The sequence below is a fragment of the Dasypus novemcinctus genome, chromosome 18 (genome assembly GCF_030445035.2).
Source record: "Dasypus novemcinctus isolate mDasNov1 chromosome 18, mDasNov1.1.hap2, whole genome shotgun sequence".
NCBI lineage: Eukaryota > Metazoa > Chordata > Mammalia > Cingulata > Dasypodidae > Dasypus > Dasypus novemcinctus.
The window spans coordinates 53,984,376-53,997,602 of record NC_080690.1 but is presented as its reverse complement, the minus strand read 5'-3'; the positions used below and the strand labels follow the sequence as shown (position 1 = coordinate 53,997,602).

The 13,227-nt window shown below is 35.7% G+C and overlaps 1 protein-coding gene across 1 annotated transcript in view; it reads right to left on the bottom strand.

Moving 5' to 3' along the window:
* Positions 1–3,317: 3,317 nt before the first annotated feature.
* Positions 3,318–13,227, bottom strand: part of ZNF30 (zinc finger protein 30) — a 38,641-nt gene continuing 28,731 nt past the window's right edge. Inside the window, 4 exon segments of the mRNA XM_071208989.1 lie at positions 3,318–3,440; positions 3,443–3,650; positions 3,652–4,297; positions 4,300–4,947. Coding sequence (XP_071065090.1) covers positions 3,318–3,440; positions 3,443–3,650; positions 3,652–4,297; positions 4,300–4,947 — 1,625 coding nt within the window.

The window sequence follows — 13,227 nt, the reverse complement described above, 5'->3', positions numbered from 1 at the left end:
AGGAAGAAAGAAAAGTTGTACATAGTGGAAAGGAAGAAGTAAAATTATCTCTATTTTCAGATGACATGATCTTAGATATAAAAAATCCAAAGGAATCCATAAGAAATATGCTATAGCTAATAAATGAATTCAGCAAAGTAGCAGGGTACAAGTTCAACCCAGAAAAACTATTATGTTTCTATACATGAGAAATGAACTATTTGAAGAGAAAATTATGAAAAACAATTCTATTTACAATAGCATCTAAAATAATAAAATATATAGGAATAAAGTTAGCCAGGGATGTGAAAGATTGGTTCACTGACAACTGTAAAATATTGCTGAAAGCATTTAAAGAAGACCCAAATTAATACAAGGAGTATTGTGGATTGTAATACACAGAATGATTAATAATCAGAGTCCATAATTTTACTTGTTTTTTTAAACCTGAACTCCTGGGAGAAAATCTTCACCCCATTAGTGAGTCCCTGGCCTGATTTTGATAACATAAGCTGGGAAATTTTAAAGACAAAATAAGTTGAACCAAATATCAAAGAAAAGCTGTGAAAAAAAAATAGGCAGGAGAGAGAAATTGGCCACCAAAGTAAATTCACCAACATAGTCAGATGTCCAGACATCAGCAAAAAATTACAAGCTACAGGAAACATGAAGAGATGGCCCAGTCAACAGAACAAGCCAAATATCCTGAAAGAGATACAGGATTTAAGACAATCAAAGATAATCACACAAATCTACTACATCAATTCAAAGAATTTAAGAAAATATGACTAAAGAGGTAAAGGAAAAAAAAAAAAAGAGATAAAAGATATTAAAAGACACTGGGTGAGCATAAAGAATAATTTGAAGACCTGCAAAGAAAAGTAAGAGTTTATGGGAATGAAAGACAAGATGGGTGAGATTAAAAATACATTAGAGGCACGTAAGAGTAGATTTGAATTACTTGAAGACAGAATTAGTGATTTCAAAGACAGAACATCTGAAATACAAAAGACAGGAGAACAGAAAGAGAAGAGAATGAAAAAAGTGGAAGAGGGTCTCAGGAAGTGAATGACAATACAAAACCCACAAACATATGCATCATCAGTGTCCCAGAAGGAGAAGAGACAGAAAGAGGGACAGAAAGAAGAGGACATAATTACTGAAAACTTCCCAACCCTTATGGAAGACACAAATATCAATATCCACAAAGGATAAATCTGAACAGACCTACCCTGAGTCACCTACAATTCAGAATGACAATTATCAAAAATAAAAAGAGGATTCTGAAAGCAGCAAGAGAAATTATACTTCCTTTTAAAAACCCAGAAAAATCTTTATATGTCACCAACTGTTATGACATGGCAGAATAAGTACAAAACTTTATAAACTCACAGGAAACAATGGATAAATTAATATGTAGATAAAATTACTAAAAGGCAGCCTGAGGATACATTCCAAATTAATATTTATTGATACTTTATTGGAGGGATAATATGTGACTAGAGATTTGGGCAAAAGAAATTTTGAAGTTACTTGGATCATTCTCTTTTATAATGTATAAATATATATATTTAAACTGTACAGGGTACTAATCCAGTAAGAAGAAAGGTCAGAAGGGACAGAAAGAAATATGTGTCTTTATTCAGAAATAGCATGGTTATTTATGTAGAAAATCCTAAGGAATATACCAAAAAAGCTACTAGAATTTAAAACCAAATTTAATGAGGTGATAGGGAATAAAGTAAATATACAAAAAAAATTAATTCTTATTTAATAATTAAAATCATTTTCTAATTGTTCAATAAAAGCAATTAAAATAACATTAAGAATTGTGACATACACAGAGATAAATTTAACAAAATATGTGGGAAGTCTGAACACTGAAGATTAAAAAACATTGCTGGGTGACTTTAAAAAACTAAATAAAAGTAAAGATATTGTTCATGGATTGGTAGATTCAATAGTGTTAAGATATGAATTATCTCCACATTGATCTATAGATTCAATACAATCCATATTATAATTCCAGAAGTCTTTTCCCCCTATAGAAAATTACAAGATGATTTAAAAATAAATATGGAAGTGAAAAGGGCATAAAGTAGGCAAAAATATTGAAATGTAATCAATACTGTTTGGTTTTACAAAAATGATAGACACACAATACTACAGTATCAAAGCATTCAGCATCTATGTGGAATCTAAGCCCCTTCTTGATATAGATGTGGAGTGGACACAACCATTCTAAGGTCCACAGGATGGAGGAATAGAGTATGGATTAGAGTGGACTTACTGATATTCTATTCATAAACTATTGTGATTAGTAATCAAAGAAAATGTGGCATTGGTGTGGAGAAAGTGGCCATGGTGGCTGCTGGGGATAGGGAGTGGGAGGAAGAGATGTGATGTGGGGGCATTTTCAGGACTTGGAGTTGTCCTGGGTGGTGCTGCAGGGACAGTTACTGGACATTGTATGTCCTCCCATGGCCCACTGGGTGGACTGTGGGAGAGAGTGGGCTATGATGTGGACCATTGACCATGAGATGCAGCAGTGCTCAGAGATGTATTCACCAAATGCAATGAATGTCTCATGATGATTGAGGAGGTTGTTGTTATGGGGGGAGGAGTGGGGTGAGGGGGGTGGGGAGTATATGGGGACCTCATATTTTTTTAATGTAACATTAAAAAATAAATAAAGACAAAAAAGATTAAAAAAGTAAAACACTGGGCATCATTCAAGAATTGCTTGCTGCAAATTAAGAGATGAGCTTTAAATGAATAAACTCCCATGTTCCTTTCTTTCTACAAAGTTCTATTCAGAAAGATTTATTTAAAATTCTAAAATGGATGCATGGATATAGGGACATTTCTAAAGTAACTACACCTGTAGGTTCTTACTCTCAAAATTTCACTAGCAGGTACAAAACACACACACACACACAAACCCCAAAAATTACTGAGCACAGGCTTTTGCAAGGATAAATAATAGGTTCTATGATCACAATTTTAAAACCATGCTCAGAGGTGATAAGTTTGGTGCCTAATGTCAGGCACATTGTAAGTTGGTGGAATGATATGTGTGCCATAGGTAAAGGTTTCCCATCTTTTTCTGAATCAGCACTAGTTTGAATATTCTGATAGTCTATAAACAGGAATGCCAAATGAAGATTTTCTTATGTTTTCTAAATTACATTACATATTCTTTAATATAAGAAAGGTGAGCTTATTTTCTAACAACCTATCAACATTCCTTACATTTAAAAGCTTCTCACCATTTGAATTCTCTGAAGCTAAACAATGTTTAAGCCACCCAAAAAGGACTTCCCACATTCCTTAAATTCTTAGGGTTTCACATCCATATGGTTTTTCTGATGTGCTTTCAGGGCTGGACTATACCTAAAGGTCTTCCCACATTTTTTACATTTAAAGGGTTTCTTACCAGTATGTATCCTTTGATGTTCAGTAAAAGGAATGAATTAAGTCTAAAGGCCTTCCCACATTCCTTACATTCAAAGGGTTTCTCACTAGTATGAACACTCTGATGTCCAATAAGCTGTCCATACACAGTAAAAGCTTTCCTACATTTGTTACAGTCATAGGGTTTCTCACCAGTATGAATTCTTTGATGTTGAATAAAGTATAAGCCAGAACTAAAGGCCTTGCCACATTTCTTACTTATAAAGTTTCTCACTGGTATGAATCCTCCCATGTTGGACAAGGTATGAGACATGACTAAGAGCTTTCCCACATTCCTTGCATTCATAAGGTTTCACATCAATATGAATTTTGTGATGTTGTGTGAGATGTACATGTACTCTAAATGCCTTTCCACATTCTTTACATTCAAAGGGTTTCTCACCTGTATGAACCCTCTGATGCATAGTAAGTTGATGATGACTAATAAAGACCTTTCCACATTCCTTACATTCATATGGTTTCTCATCAGTATGAATTCTCTGATGCTGAACAAGGTATGATCCTGTACTAAAGGCCTTCCCACATTGCTTACACTCATAGGGTTTTTCACCAGTATGAAGTCTCTTATGTTGAACAAGGTATGAAGCATGACTGAAGGCCTTTCCACATTCCTTACATTCATAGGGTTTTACTCCTGCATGAATTCTCTGATGTGCATTAAGAAATGAACTAAGTCTGAATGCCTTTCCACATTCCCTGCATTCATAGGGTTTCTCACCAGTATGAATACTCTGATGTTGAGAAAGTTGTCCATATACAGTAAAGGTCTTTCCACATTACTTACATTCATAGGGTTTCTCACCAGTATGAATTCTCTGATGTTTAACAAGGGGTGAGCTAGTATAAAGGACTTCCCACATTCTTTACATTCATAGGGTTTCTCACCAGTATGAATTCTCTTATGATGAACAAGGTATGAAAAGCTACTAAATGCCTTCCCACATTCCTTACATAAGAAAGGTTTTTCACCAGTATGAATACTCTGATGCTGAATAAGTTTTCCATATGCTATAAAAGCTTTCCCACATTCTTTACATTCATAGGGTTTCTCACCATTATGGATTCTTTGATGTTGAACAAGGTATGGATTACTGCAAAAAGTTTTGCCACATTCCCTACATTTATATGTTTTCTTACCCTTATGAATACTCTGATGTACAGTAAATTGGTGGTTACTGCTAAAGGCCTTCCCACATTCCTTACATTCATAGAGTTTCTCATCAACATGAAATCTCTGGTGTATAGTAAGTTGATGTATATTACTAAAGATTTTCTGACATTCTTTACATTTGTAGGGGTTTCCAGTAGTATGTATTCTCTCACATTGAACATGCTTTGAGCCTTGATTAAAAGTCTTCTCACATTCCTGATATTCACATGGTTTCTCTCTGTTAAGAATTCTCTGATGTAGAAAAAAAGTAGTAAATGATGTAGTAAATTTTTCATAAGTGGGCATTTCTTGATAGCTGATTAGCTTGTCCTTCAACTGTAAAACTGAAAGAAAAGATTTTTTCTATATCCAAACAATAAGATTTCTATGGTTGTAAGTGAAAATAATACACATTAGAAGTAAATAATTTAGATAATTGTTGAATAGTTACAAAATTCAAGAAAGGTCAAGGAAGAATGTAGAGATTATGAAAATTTATGTATAATAACATTGGCAATCAATGAAATAGGTGTCATTTTAGATATTTAGGTATGGATCAGGATTTTGGAAGAGCTTATTAAAAACTGATTTTCATGTACTATTCTAGGTGATCGGGGGAACTACCTAGGTGTCAATATTTTTAACATTTCTAAAGAAAGTTTCTGATTCAGATGAAATTTTTAGAATTCATGCTTCAATGTTTTCTCCTGTGGTTACTCTTTACACTTAAAATCCATACATCTTTCCATGGATAATAGGGCCCCTGCTTACCTATAAGTCCTCATAACAAGCCACAGCTCCCCTTTACCCTATTTAACTCACTTCTTCCTCTGATACCTGGAATTTGTCACAATTTTTCTCATCTTTTGATGCTGTCTGCAGGTGTCATTATCTTCTGAAGTCCTTTGGCAAGTGCTCTTTGGAAACTGGCTCTGTCTCACACTAAGTTTAAAATGCTACTTTATCAGGAATATTATAACTGCTGATTTTGTTGAAGCATTCCTGTGTCTTTTATTTTTTGTTCTAACACTTTATTCCTTGCCTTCCTTACAGTTTTCAATTTCATAATTATTAATTTTCTCTTCCATAATGGCTATTTCCCCTAAATCTCTCTGTGATAGAATTTTGGCCTTAATAACATTTACACCATCATGATGCCTGTAAACATGTTGCATCACATGACAAAAGGGATGTTTTAGTTTGCTAAATGTTGGCAAGCCAATGCACTAGAAATGGGTTGGCTTTTACAATAGGGATTAATTTAGAAGCTTACAGTTCTGAAGTCATGAAAGTGTCCAAATCAGGGCATCATCAGATGATTTCTCTCCAAGCTGCAGCTGTGGGTGATCAGGCACATGGTGGCATCTGTTCAACTCTCTCCTCTCCTCTGAGCCTTGTTGCTTTCAGCTTCTGGCTTCAGTGGCTCCTCTCAGCTTCTCTGTTATACTGATTTCAGCTGCTGGATCCCAGGGCCTTCTCTATCAGCTTCTGGGTATTTATATCTGTTTCTGTGGCCTCCCCTCTCCTGTTTATAAAGGGTTTCAGCAAGAGAACCAAGACCCACCCTGGGCTATGCCCTATTAAAGCAATCCAATCAAAGGGCCCTCAACTGAATGCAATCCACTCAAAAGTTTCCACACCCACAGAAATGGACCAATTTAAGCACAATTTTCTGGGGTTCACAAAATACGGAAACTACCACATTCCACCCTCTGGACCCACAAAATACATGTTCTTTCCATATGTAAACTACATTCATTCCTTCTCAATATTTCAAAAAGCTTTAAATCATTTCAGTAACACTATTAAGCACAAGTTTCATTGAAGTCAGTTATAGGCATGTAGCCTATCCTATGACAAAATTCCCATCAGGCTGTGGACCTGTGGAACTGAGAACAATTTATCTGCCTCCAATATAAAAAGGAGGGATAGTCATGGAATAAACATTCCTATTGTCATATGGAGAAATTGAAAGGAAAACAGGGGTCATGGACCCCAAATAGTTAAAAAAATCTGCAGGGCATACTCCATTACACTTCAAAGTCTGAGAGTCATCTAGAGAATGATGTCTTGTCCTTGGGGCCCAATGGAGTGGCAATCCCACCCTTTCCAAGGGCTTGCCCAATGGTCATGTTATTGGTTCCATCCTTTTTAAGCATTGGGGTGGGGCCAAAGTCCAGGTCCCACCCTCTGAGAACACTGAGTTGACAGCCAGACTCTCTACACTCAATGTGACACAGGTTCAACACCCTTAGAACAATGGGGTAGTGACCAAACTCACTCCAATCCCTGGGGATTGTGCTCTACCCTCTCCGAAGCCTGGGGTGGTAACACTCTTTCTGAAAAATGGTGGGGAAGGCCCTCTGTCTTCAAGTGCCAGGGCATATTCACCCTTTCTGCACATATAGGTAGGTTCACTCTCTGGTTCTGAGAAGATATCTTCAGTTCAGACCTCAGCTTCCACAGAATGGCCTTCACAGTCATTTTTCTTTCAATTTTCCCCTTTTCTGCCCCTTTTAGTTGAGGCTGGTAGTGAGTCCATTCATACAGATCTTGCAAAAAACTTGGTTTTGCATCCAGGAAAGGGGTCCAAATTGTCAGATGGTAAGACTTTGAACAGATCCTTCATGGATAATTGCATTTTTAATCCTGACTTACACTGGAATGATTGGCTGGTACTATGTTTCAATCAAGTCCTCACCTGGTACTATTCTCTGGGGACTTGCTTTCTGGAAGTTCAGAATTTCACAAACCATCAATTTCTGGTTTCTATGTGCTCAGAAGTTCAGTTCTCAACTTACCCTTTTCCTCTTGTATTTTACTATAAGCTGCAAGGAGAAGCCAGGCCACACTTTCCATTTAGTTTGGAAATCTCTTCAGGTAAATATACAAACTTGTCACTTTCAAATTCTGCTTTCCATCTGACACCAGGAGTTAGTTTTTCCAAGCTCTCTGCTCTTTAAAACAAGGATTGCCTTCCTTCCAGTTTGCAATGATACTTTCACCATTTCTGGCTAAATCCTTCTCAGAAGTATCTTTAGCATCCATACTTCTATAAACAGTCTCTTTTAAAGAAACCTAGGCATTTTACATCAAGCAATGCACAATTCTTCCCAAATATTCCCACTACTCATTTAAAAAAACCCTCTTAATATTTTTGCTATTTGCATAGCAGCACCCCACTCTCTTGGTACCAATTTCTGTTTTAGTTTGCTAAATGTTGCTAAGGCAATATACCAGAAATGGGTTGGCTCTTACAATGGGGATTGATTAACTTAGAAGCTTACAGTTCGAAGGCCCTGAAAGTATCCAAATCAAAGCACCATCAGGAGATGCTTTCTGTCCAAGTTGTAGCTGTGGGTTATCTGCTTGCAGATAAGCCTTGTTGCTTTCAGCTTCTGGCTTCAGTGGCTCCTTTCAACTTCTGTGTTCCATTGATTTCAGCTTCTGGCTTCTGGGGCCTTCTCTCTCAGCTTCTGGGCATTTCTCTCTGATTCTGTGGACTCCTCTCTTCTATTCATAATGGATTCCAGCAAGAAGACCAAGACTCACCTGGGCTATGCCCCACTGAGGCAATCCAATCAAATGGCCCTCAACAGAATACAGTCCAGTCAAGGGTCCCACACACACAGGAATAGACCAATTTAAGAACATCATTTCTGGGGTCCACAAAAGATGCTTAAGCTATGACAAGAGACTTTGCAGATATCATTAAGGCTGCTAATCAGTTGATTTAAGGAAGTGAGATGATCCTGGATTATCTGGGTAATCCATGAGCCCATAAAAGCAGAGTTTTCTCCTGGTTGAGGGCAGAGGGTAAGTCAGAGTCAAGGCATGAGATGGATAAGAATTGTTGGTTGCTGGCTTGAAGATAGAGGGGGCCAAATGGAAAGCGTGAGAAAGAGAAGAATTCTGTCAATAACTAGTAGGCTTGTAAGAGGACCTCAAGCCCCAGAGAATCACAGCCTTGGCTCATACCTTTAGCCACACCATGCTGGATTTGTGACCTACAGAACTATGTTATTATAAATGACAATAATTTTAAGCTGCTAAATTTGTGGCAATTTGTTACACAGCAATGGACAATTAATACACTCCCCAAGAGCAGCCCAACACATTTCATCCAGCACTAAATAACCCCTTAGCACATGGTAGTAGTTAATTGGTTACAGAATAAAATAAATCCTTAGACAAAACAAAGGAAATTAGAACATTATTAAAAGGGGAGCCCCATGTGCAAGGAGTGTGCCCTGTAAGGAGAGCTGCCCAGCACAAAAGAAAGTGCAGCCTGCCCAAGAATGGTGTCACACGCACAGAGAGCTGACACAACAAAAAGAAACAGATTCCCGGTGTCGCTGATAAGGATAGAAGTGGTCACAGAAGAACACACAGCGAATGGACACAGAGAGCAGACAGTGGGGGGGGGGGGAGGGGAAGGAGAGAGAAATAAATAAGAAATAAATCTTTAAGAAAAGACAATATTACAAGAATTCACTGATAATACATTCATATGGATTAGGTAATCCTTGAAAAAGAGACAATTTCTGGAATGAGGCAAGGCTTGCATTATATTCCTATTAGACAGCACTGTTCTAGACAATGATTATGTCAATGTTAACTGTATAGTACAAGGACATGATCAAGGAATCTGAAGCAGATGGTACATTAAAGGTACCCACAGCAACAAAACTCAAACCCAGTTCAACTCCTGATTATAATGAATAAAACCCTAAAACCCTAGCAGAAAAGTGCCCATTTGTAGGCATAAATACAAATGTTCTCAGTCTCTATTGCCCTGCACATAGAGTATAGAATTCAATAAAAAATTATGAAACATACAAAAAAGAAGTAACATGCTGTCAAGAAATAAAGCAATCAAGAGAACAGACAGATGATCCAGATGTTCAAATAATCAGTCAGGGAATTTAAAATAACTATGATTAACATGAAAAAGGTGTTACTGGATAAAGTGGAAAACTTGCATGAACACGTAGAGATTTTCAACAGAAAGATGGAAAGTATAACAAACAATCAAATGAAATTGCTAGAAATAAAAAAACAAAACATGGTGACAGGTAAGAATACCTCCAGTGGTGTGATGAATAGATTCAAGAAAACTGTCACGGTTAGTCTTTTGTGTCAACTGGGCTAGACTATATAGTACTCATTTAATCAAATAAAGTCTAGATGTTGCTGTGAAGATTCTTAGACAATGTGGTTAACATCTACAATCAGCTGACTTTAAGTAAAGGAGATTACCCTCAATAAGGTAAGTGGGCCTCACCCAATCAGTTGAAAGGATTAGGAGTAAAAACAGGTTACCCAAGGAAGAAGAAATTCTACCTCAAATTGCAACATAAATCCTGCTTGAGTTTGCAGCTTGCAAACCTGGCTTATGGATTTCAGACTCAAGACTGCCCTACAGATTTCACATTTCTTAGCCCCTACAATCACATGTTATCAATCAATCAGTCAACCAACCAACCAACCAATCAATCAATATCTCATTGTTTTATTGGTTGTTTTTCTCTGGAGAATCCTAATTAAACAAACAAACAAACAGGGAAATACTATAAATTTGAATATAGACCAATGGAAATGACCCAAACTAAAATCAAAAGAGAAAAAGTGAAAAATAAACAGAATAGCATGTTCTAAAGCTTTGGGACAATAGCAAACATTCTAACATACATGATAATAAGAATCCAAAAAAGGAGAAGCGAGAAAATGAAGAAGAAACATATGAAAAGAAGATGGCTGAGGATTTTCCAAAAATAATGAAAGGCATCAACCATAGAATTGTGATGCTCAGAGAACCCATTCAGAAGAATACAAAAAGCACATGTTGACATATCATAGTCAAATTGTATAAAAGAAGATAAAAAGATAAAATCTTGAAAGAAGTCAGAGAAAAATATACAATAGATAAGGGCAATAAAGGCAAGAATCATAGTAAACTTCTCATGAGAAACTATCCAAACCAAAAGACAATGGAATGATATCATTAAAGGCTGAATAAAAACATTAAACCAGAATACCCAGCCAAGTGAAAATATCTTTCAAAATTAAGGAGAAAATAAATTTCAGATCAACAATTCAAAAATGATAAGGAAATGCTTTACACAGTAGGAATATACCAGGCAAAAATGTAGATATGAAGAATGAAATAAAGAACTATGAGTATGGTAAAATAAAGGTAACTATAAAATATATTAAAATATTTTTATTCAGTCTAAAAGTGAACTGGCTATGTAAAGAAAAAACAGTAATGTATGTGGGCTTATAGCATACATAAAGGTACCATGTATGTTGACAATAGCACAAAAGATAGGAAGAAGAATTTGGGAGTATACTGTTGTAAGATTCTTATACTACACTTTGAGTGGTGTAGTATTATTTGAAGGTAGACTGTGATAAATTAAAGATGTATACTGTAAACCCCAGGGAAATTGCCTAAAGGATTAAGAAAGAGGCATAAGTAATAAGCCAAGAGTGGAGATAAAATGGAATCATAACTAGTCTAAATAGTTCATTTTAACAGTGTCACACTGATAAAAAAGCAAAAGCCAACTTTATACTATTTCAAAAAATCCACTTCAAATATTCAGAGATAGGTAAAAAGTAAGAGGATGGGAAAAAATAAAACACAGGAACATGAATCAAAAGGAATCTGGAATGGCTAATATAATAAACACACTGTAGTATCCAGAACAAGGAGTATTACTAGGGATAAAGAGAGACATTACCTAATAATAAAAAAGGTCTATTCACCATGAAAACATAATAATCCTAAATGCTAAATCTCTGAACTGACCATGTGTGGATCCAATATTAAAAAGCACAAGAAAGGCCTTAAGAACTGAACTACTGAGTTGACCACTAACTAAGTCTCAGACTTGCTGGTGGATGGTTTGAAATGGAACATTGAACCAGAACCAACAAAAGGGAGACCAGAACTTGCTACCTGAACATAAATGGGCCAACTGCTTGCTAAAATGAAAATAATACCATGTTTCATAGGATTTAAATAAGACCTACAGTATCATAAATTAAAAATGTCTACCATAAAGTCCCAAATTATCCAGCGTACATGTGCACGCGCGCGCACACACACACACACATGTACACACACAGATCAACAACCCTGAAGGAAAAAGAAAATTAGCAAACACCAATCCTAAGATGTCTTTTTTAATATACCAAAACTGTTATGACACATACCACACAAAGAGTTGGTTTAAACAACAGGAATTTATTGTCTTGTGGTTTTGAAGACTATAAGTTCTACTTTAAGGTATTGGCAGGGCTTATTTTCACGGGAAGTCCAGTATCCTGGCAATCTCTATCATATGACGATCTCTCTTACGTCTGTTCCTCTGATTTCCATGGGTTTCTATCTTCTCTTTTCATGTCCAATTTCCTTAGCTTATAAGGACTTAAGCCATTTTGTATTAAAGCCTTCCCTCACTCAGTTTGGCCACACATTAACTAATAATATCATCTTCAAAGGTCTTATTTACAAATGGGTTCACCATTCACAGGAATGTGGACTAAGACAAACATGACTTGTGGGGCACATGATTCAATCCCCAACATTTCCAACTCTAGGTATTTACATAAAAAAATAAAAATGTGTGTCCACACAAAGGCACAAATAGTGCCTTTATAATTACCAAAACTTGGGGAAAATGCAGATGTGTATCATCTGGTGAATGGATAAACTAATTTGATCTGCTCATACAATGGAATACTATTCAGTAATAAAAATGAATGAACAATCAAAATAAACAATAACATGGATAAATCTCATGTGCTTTATATTGTGAAAGAAGCTAGACATAAAAGGCTTTATTTTGTACAATTTATGTCATTCTAGAAAAAACAAACTGTAGGGACAAAAAACAGATCAGTTGTTGCCAATGGATTCGGGGAGGGGTTGACTACAGAGGGACAGAAAAGAAGTTTTTGAAGTGATAACAATATTCTATATCTTTACTGGGTTGCTGGTTACATGAGTTTATGCATTTGTCAAAACTCAGAAGTTCTCCTAAAAGGGACAAATTTCACTATGTGTAATTATAGGTTGATAGTCCTGTTCTCTTTTAAGTCACATGGCTGGGACTTTTTATAAAATGAAAGACATAAAAATAGGAGAACTACTGTATATTATATATTAAAGGACATATATATAGTATATTAAAGGATATTAGATACATAGAAACTAAATATGTGATGCTCCTTGATTAGACACTGATATTAAAATAATCTAAAAAACACTACTGGTACAACTTGGGAGATCTGTATATAGACAATATATTTGATAATATTCTAGTATTGATGTGAAATTTTTGGGGTGATATGGGCAAAGGGTAACCATTTCCTTTGCTGCAGGAAAATCTGAATTTAGGTTAACTCCTTAGCTGTCTTTCTCAGGAACCTGATAAAATAGTGTGGGTATATTATCTTACTAAGCAATATTGTTTATGATAAAAATGACCATTGATGTATACATTTCATATGGACTGAGAGGAAATATAAATACCTAACAGGAACTCTATACTCTGAGCTTCCCTAAATATAGAATCTTTTCAAAAATAATTTTTTAAAATATTAATTTTATTGAT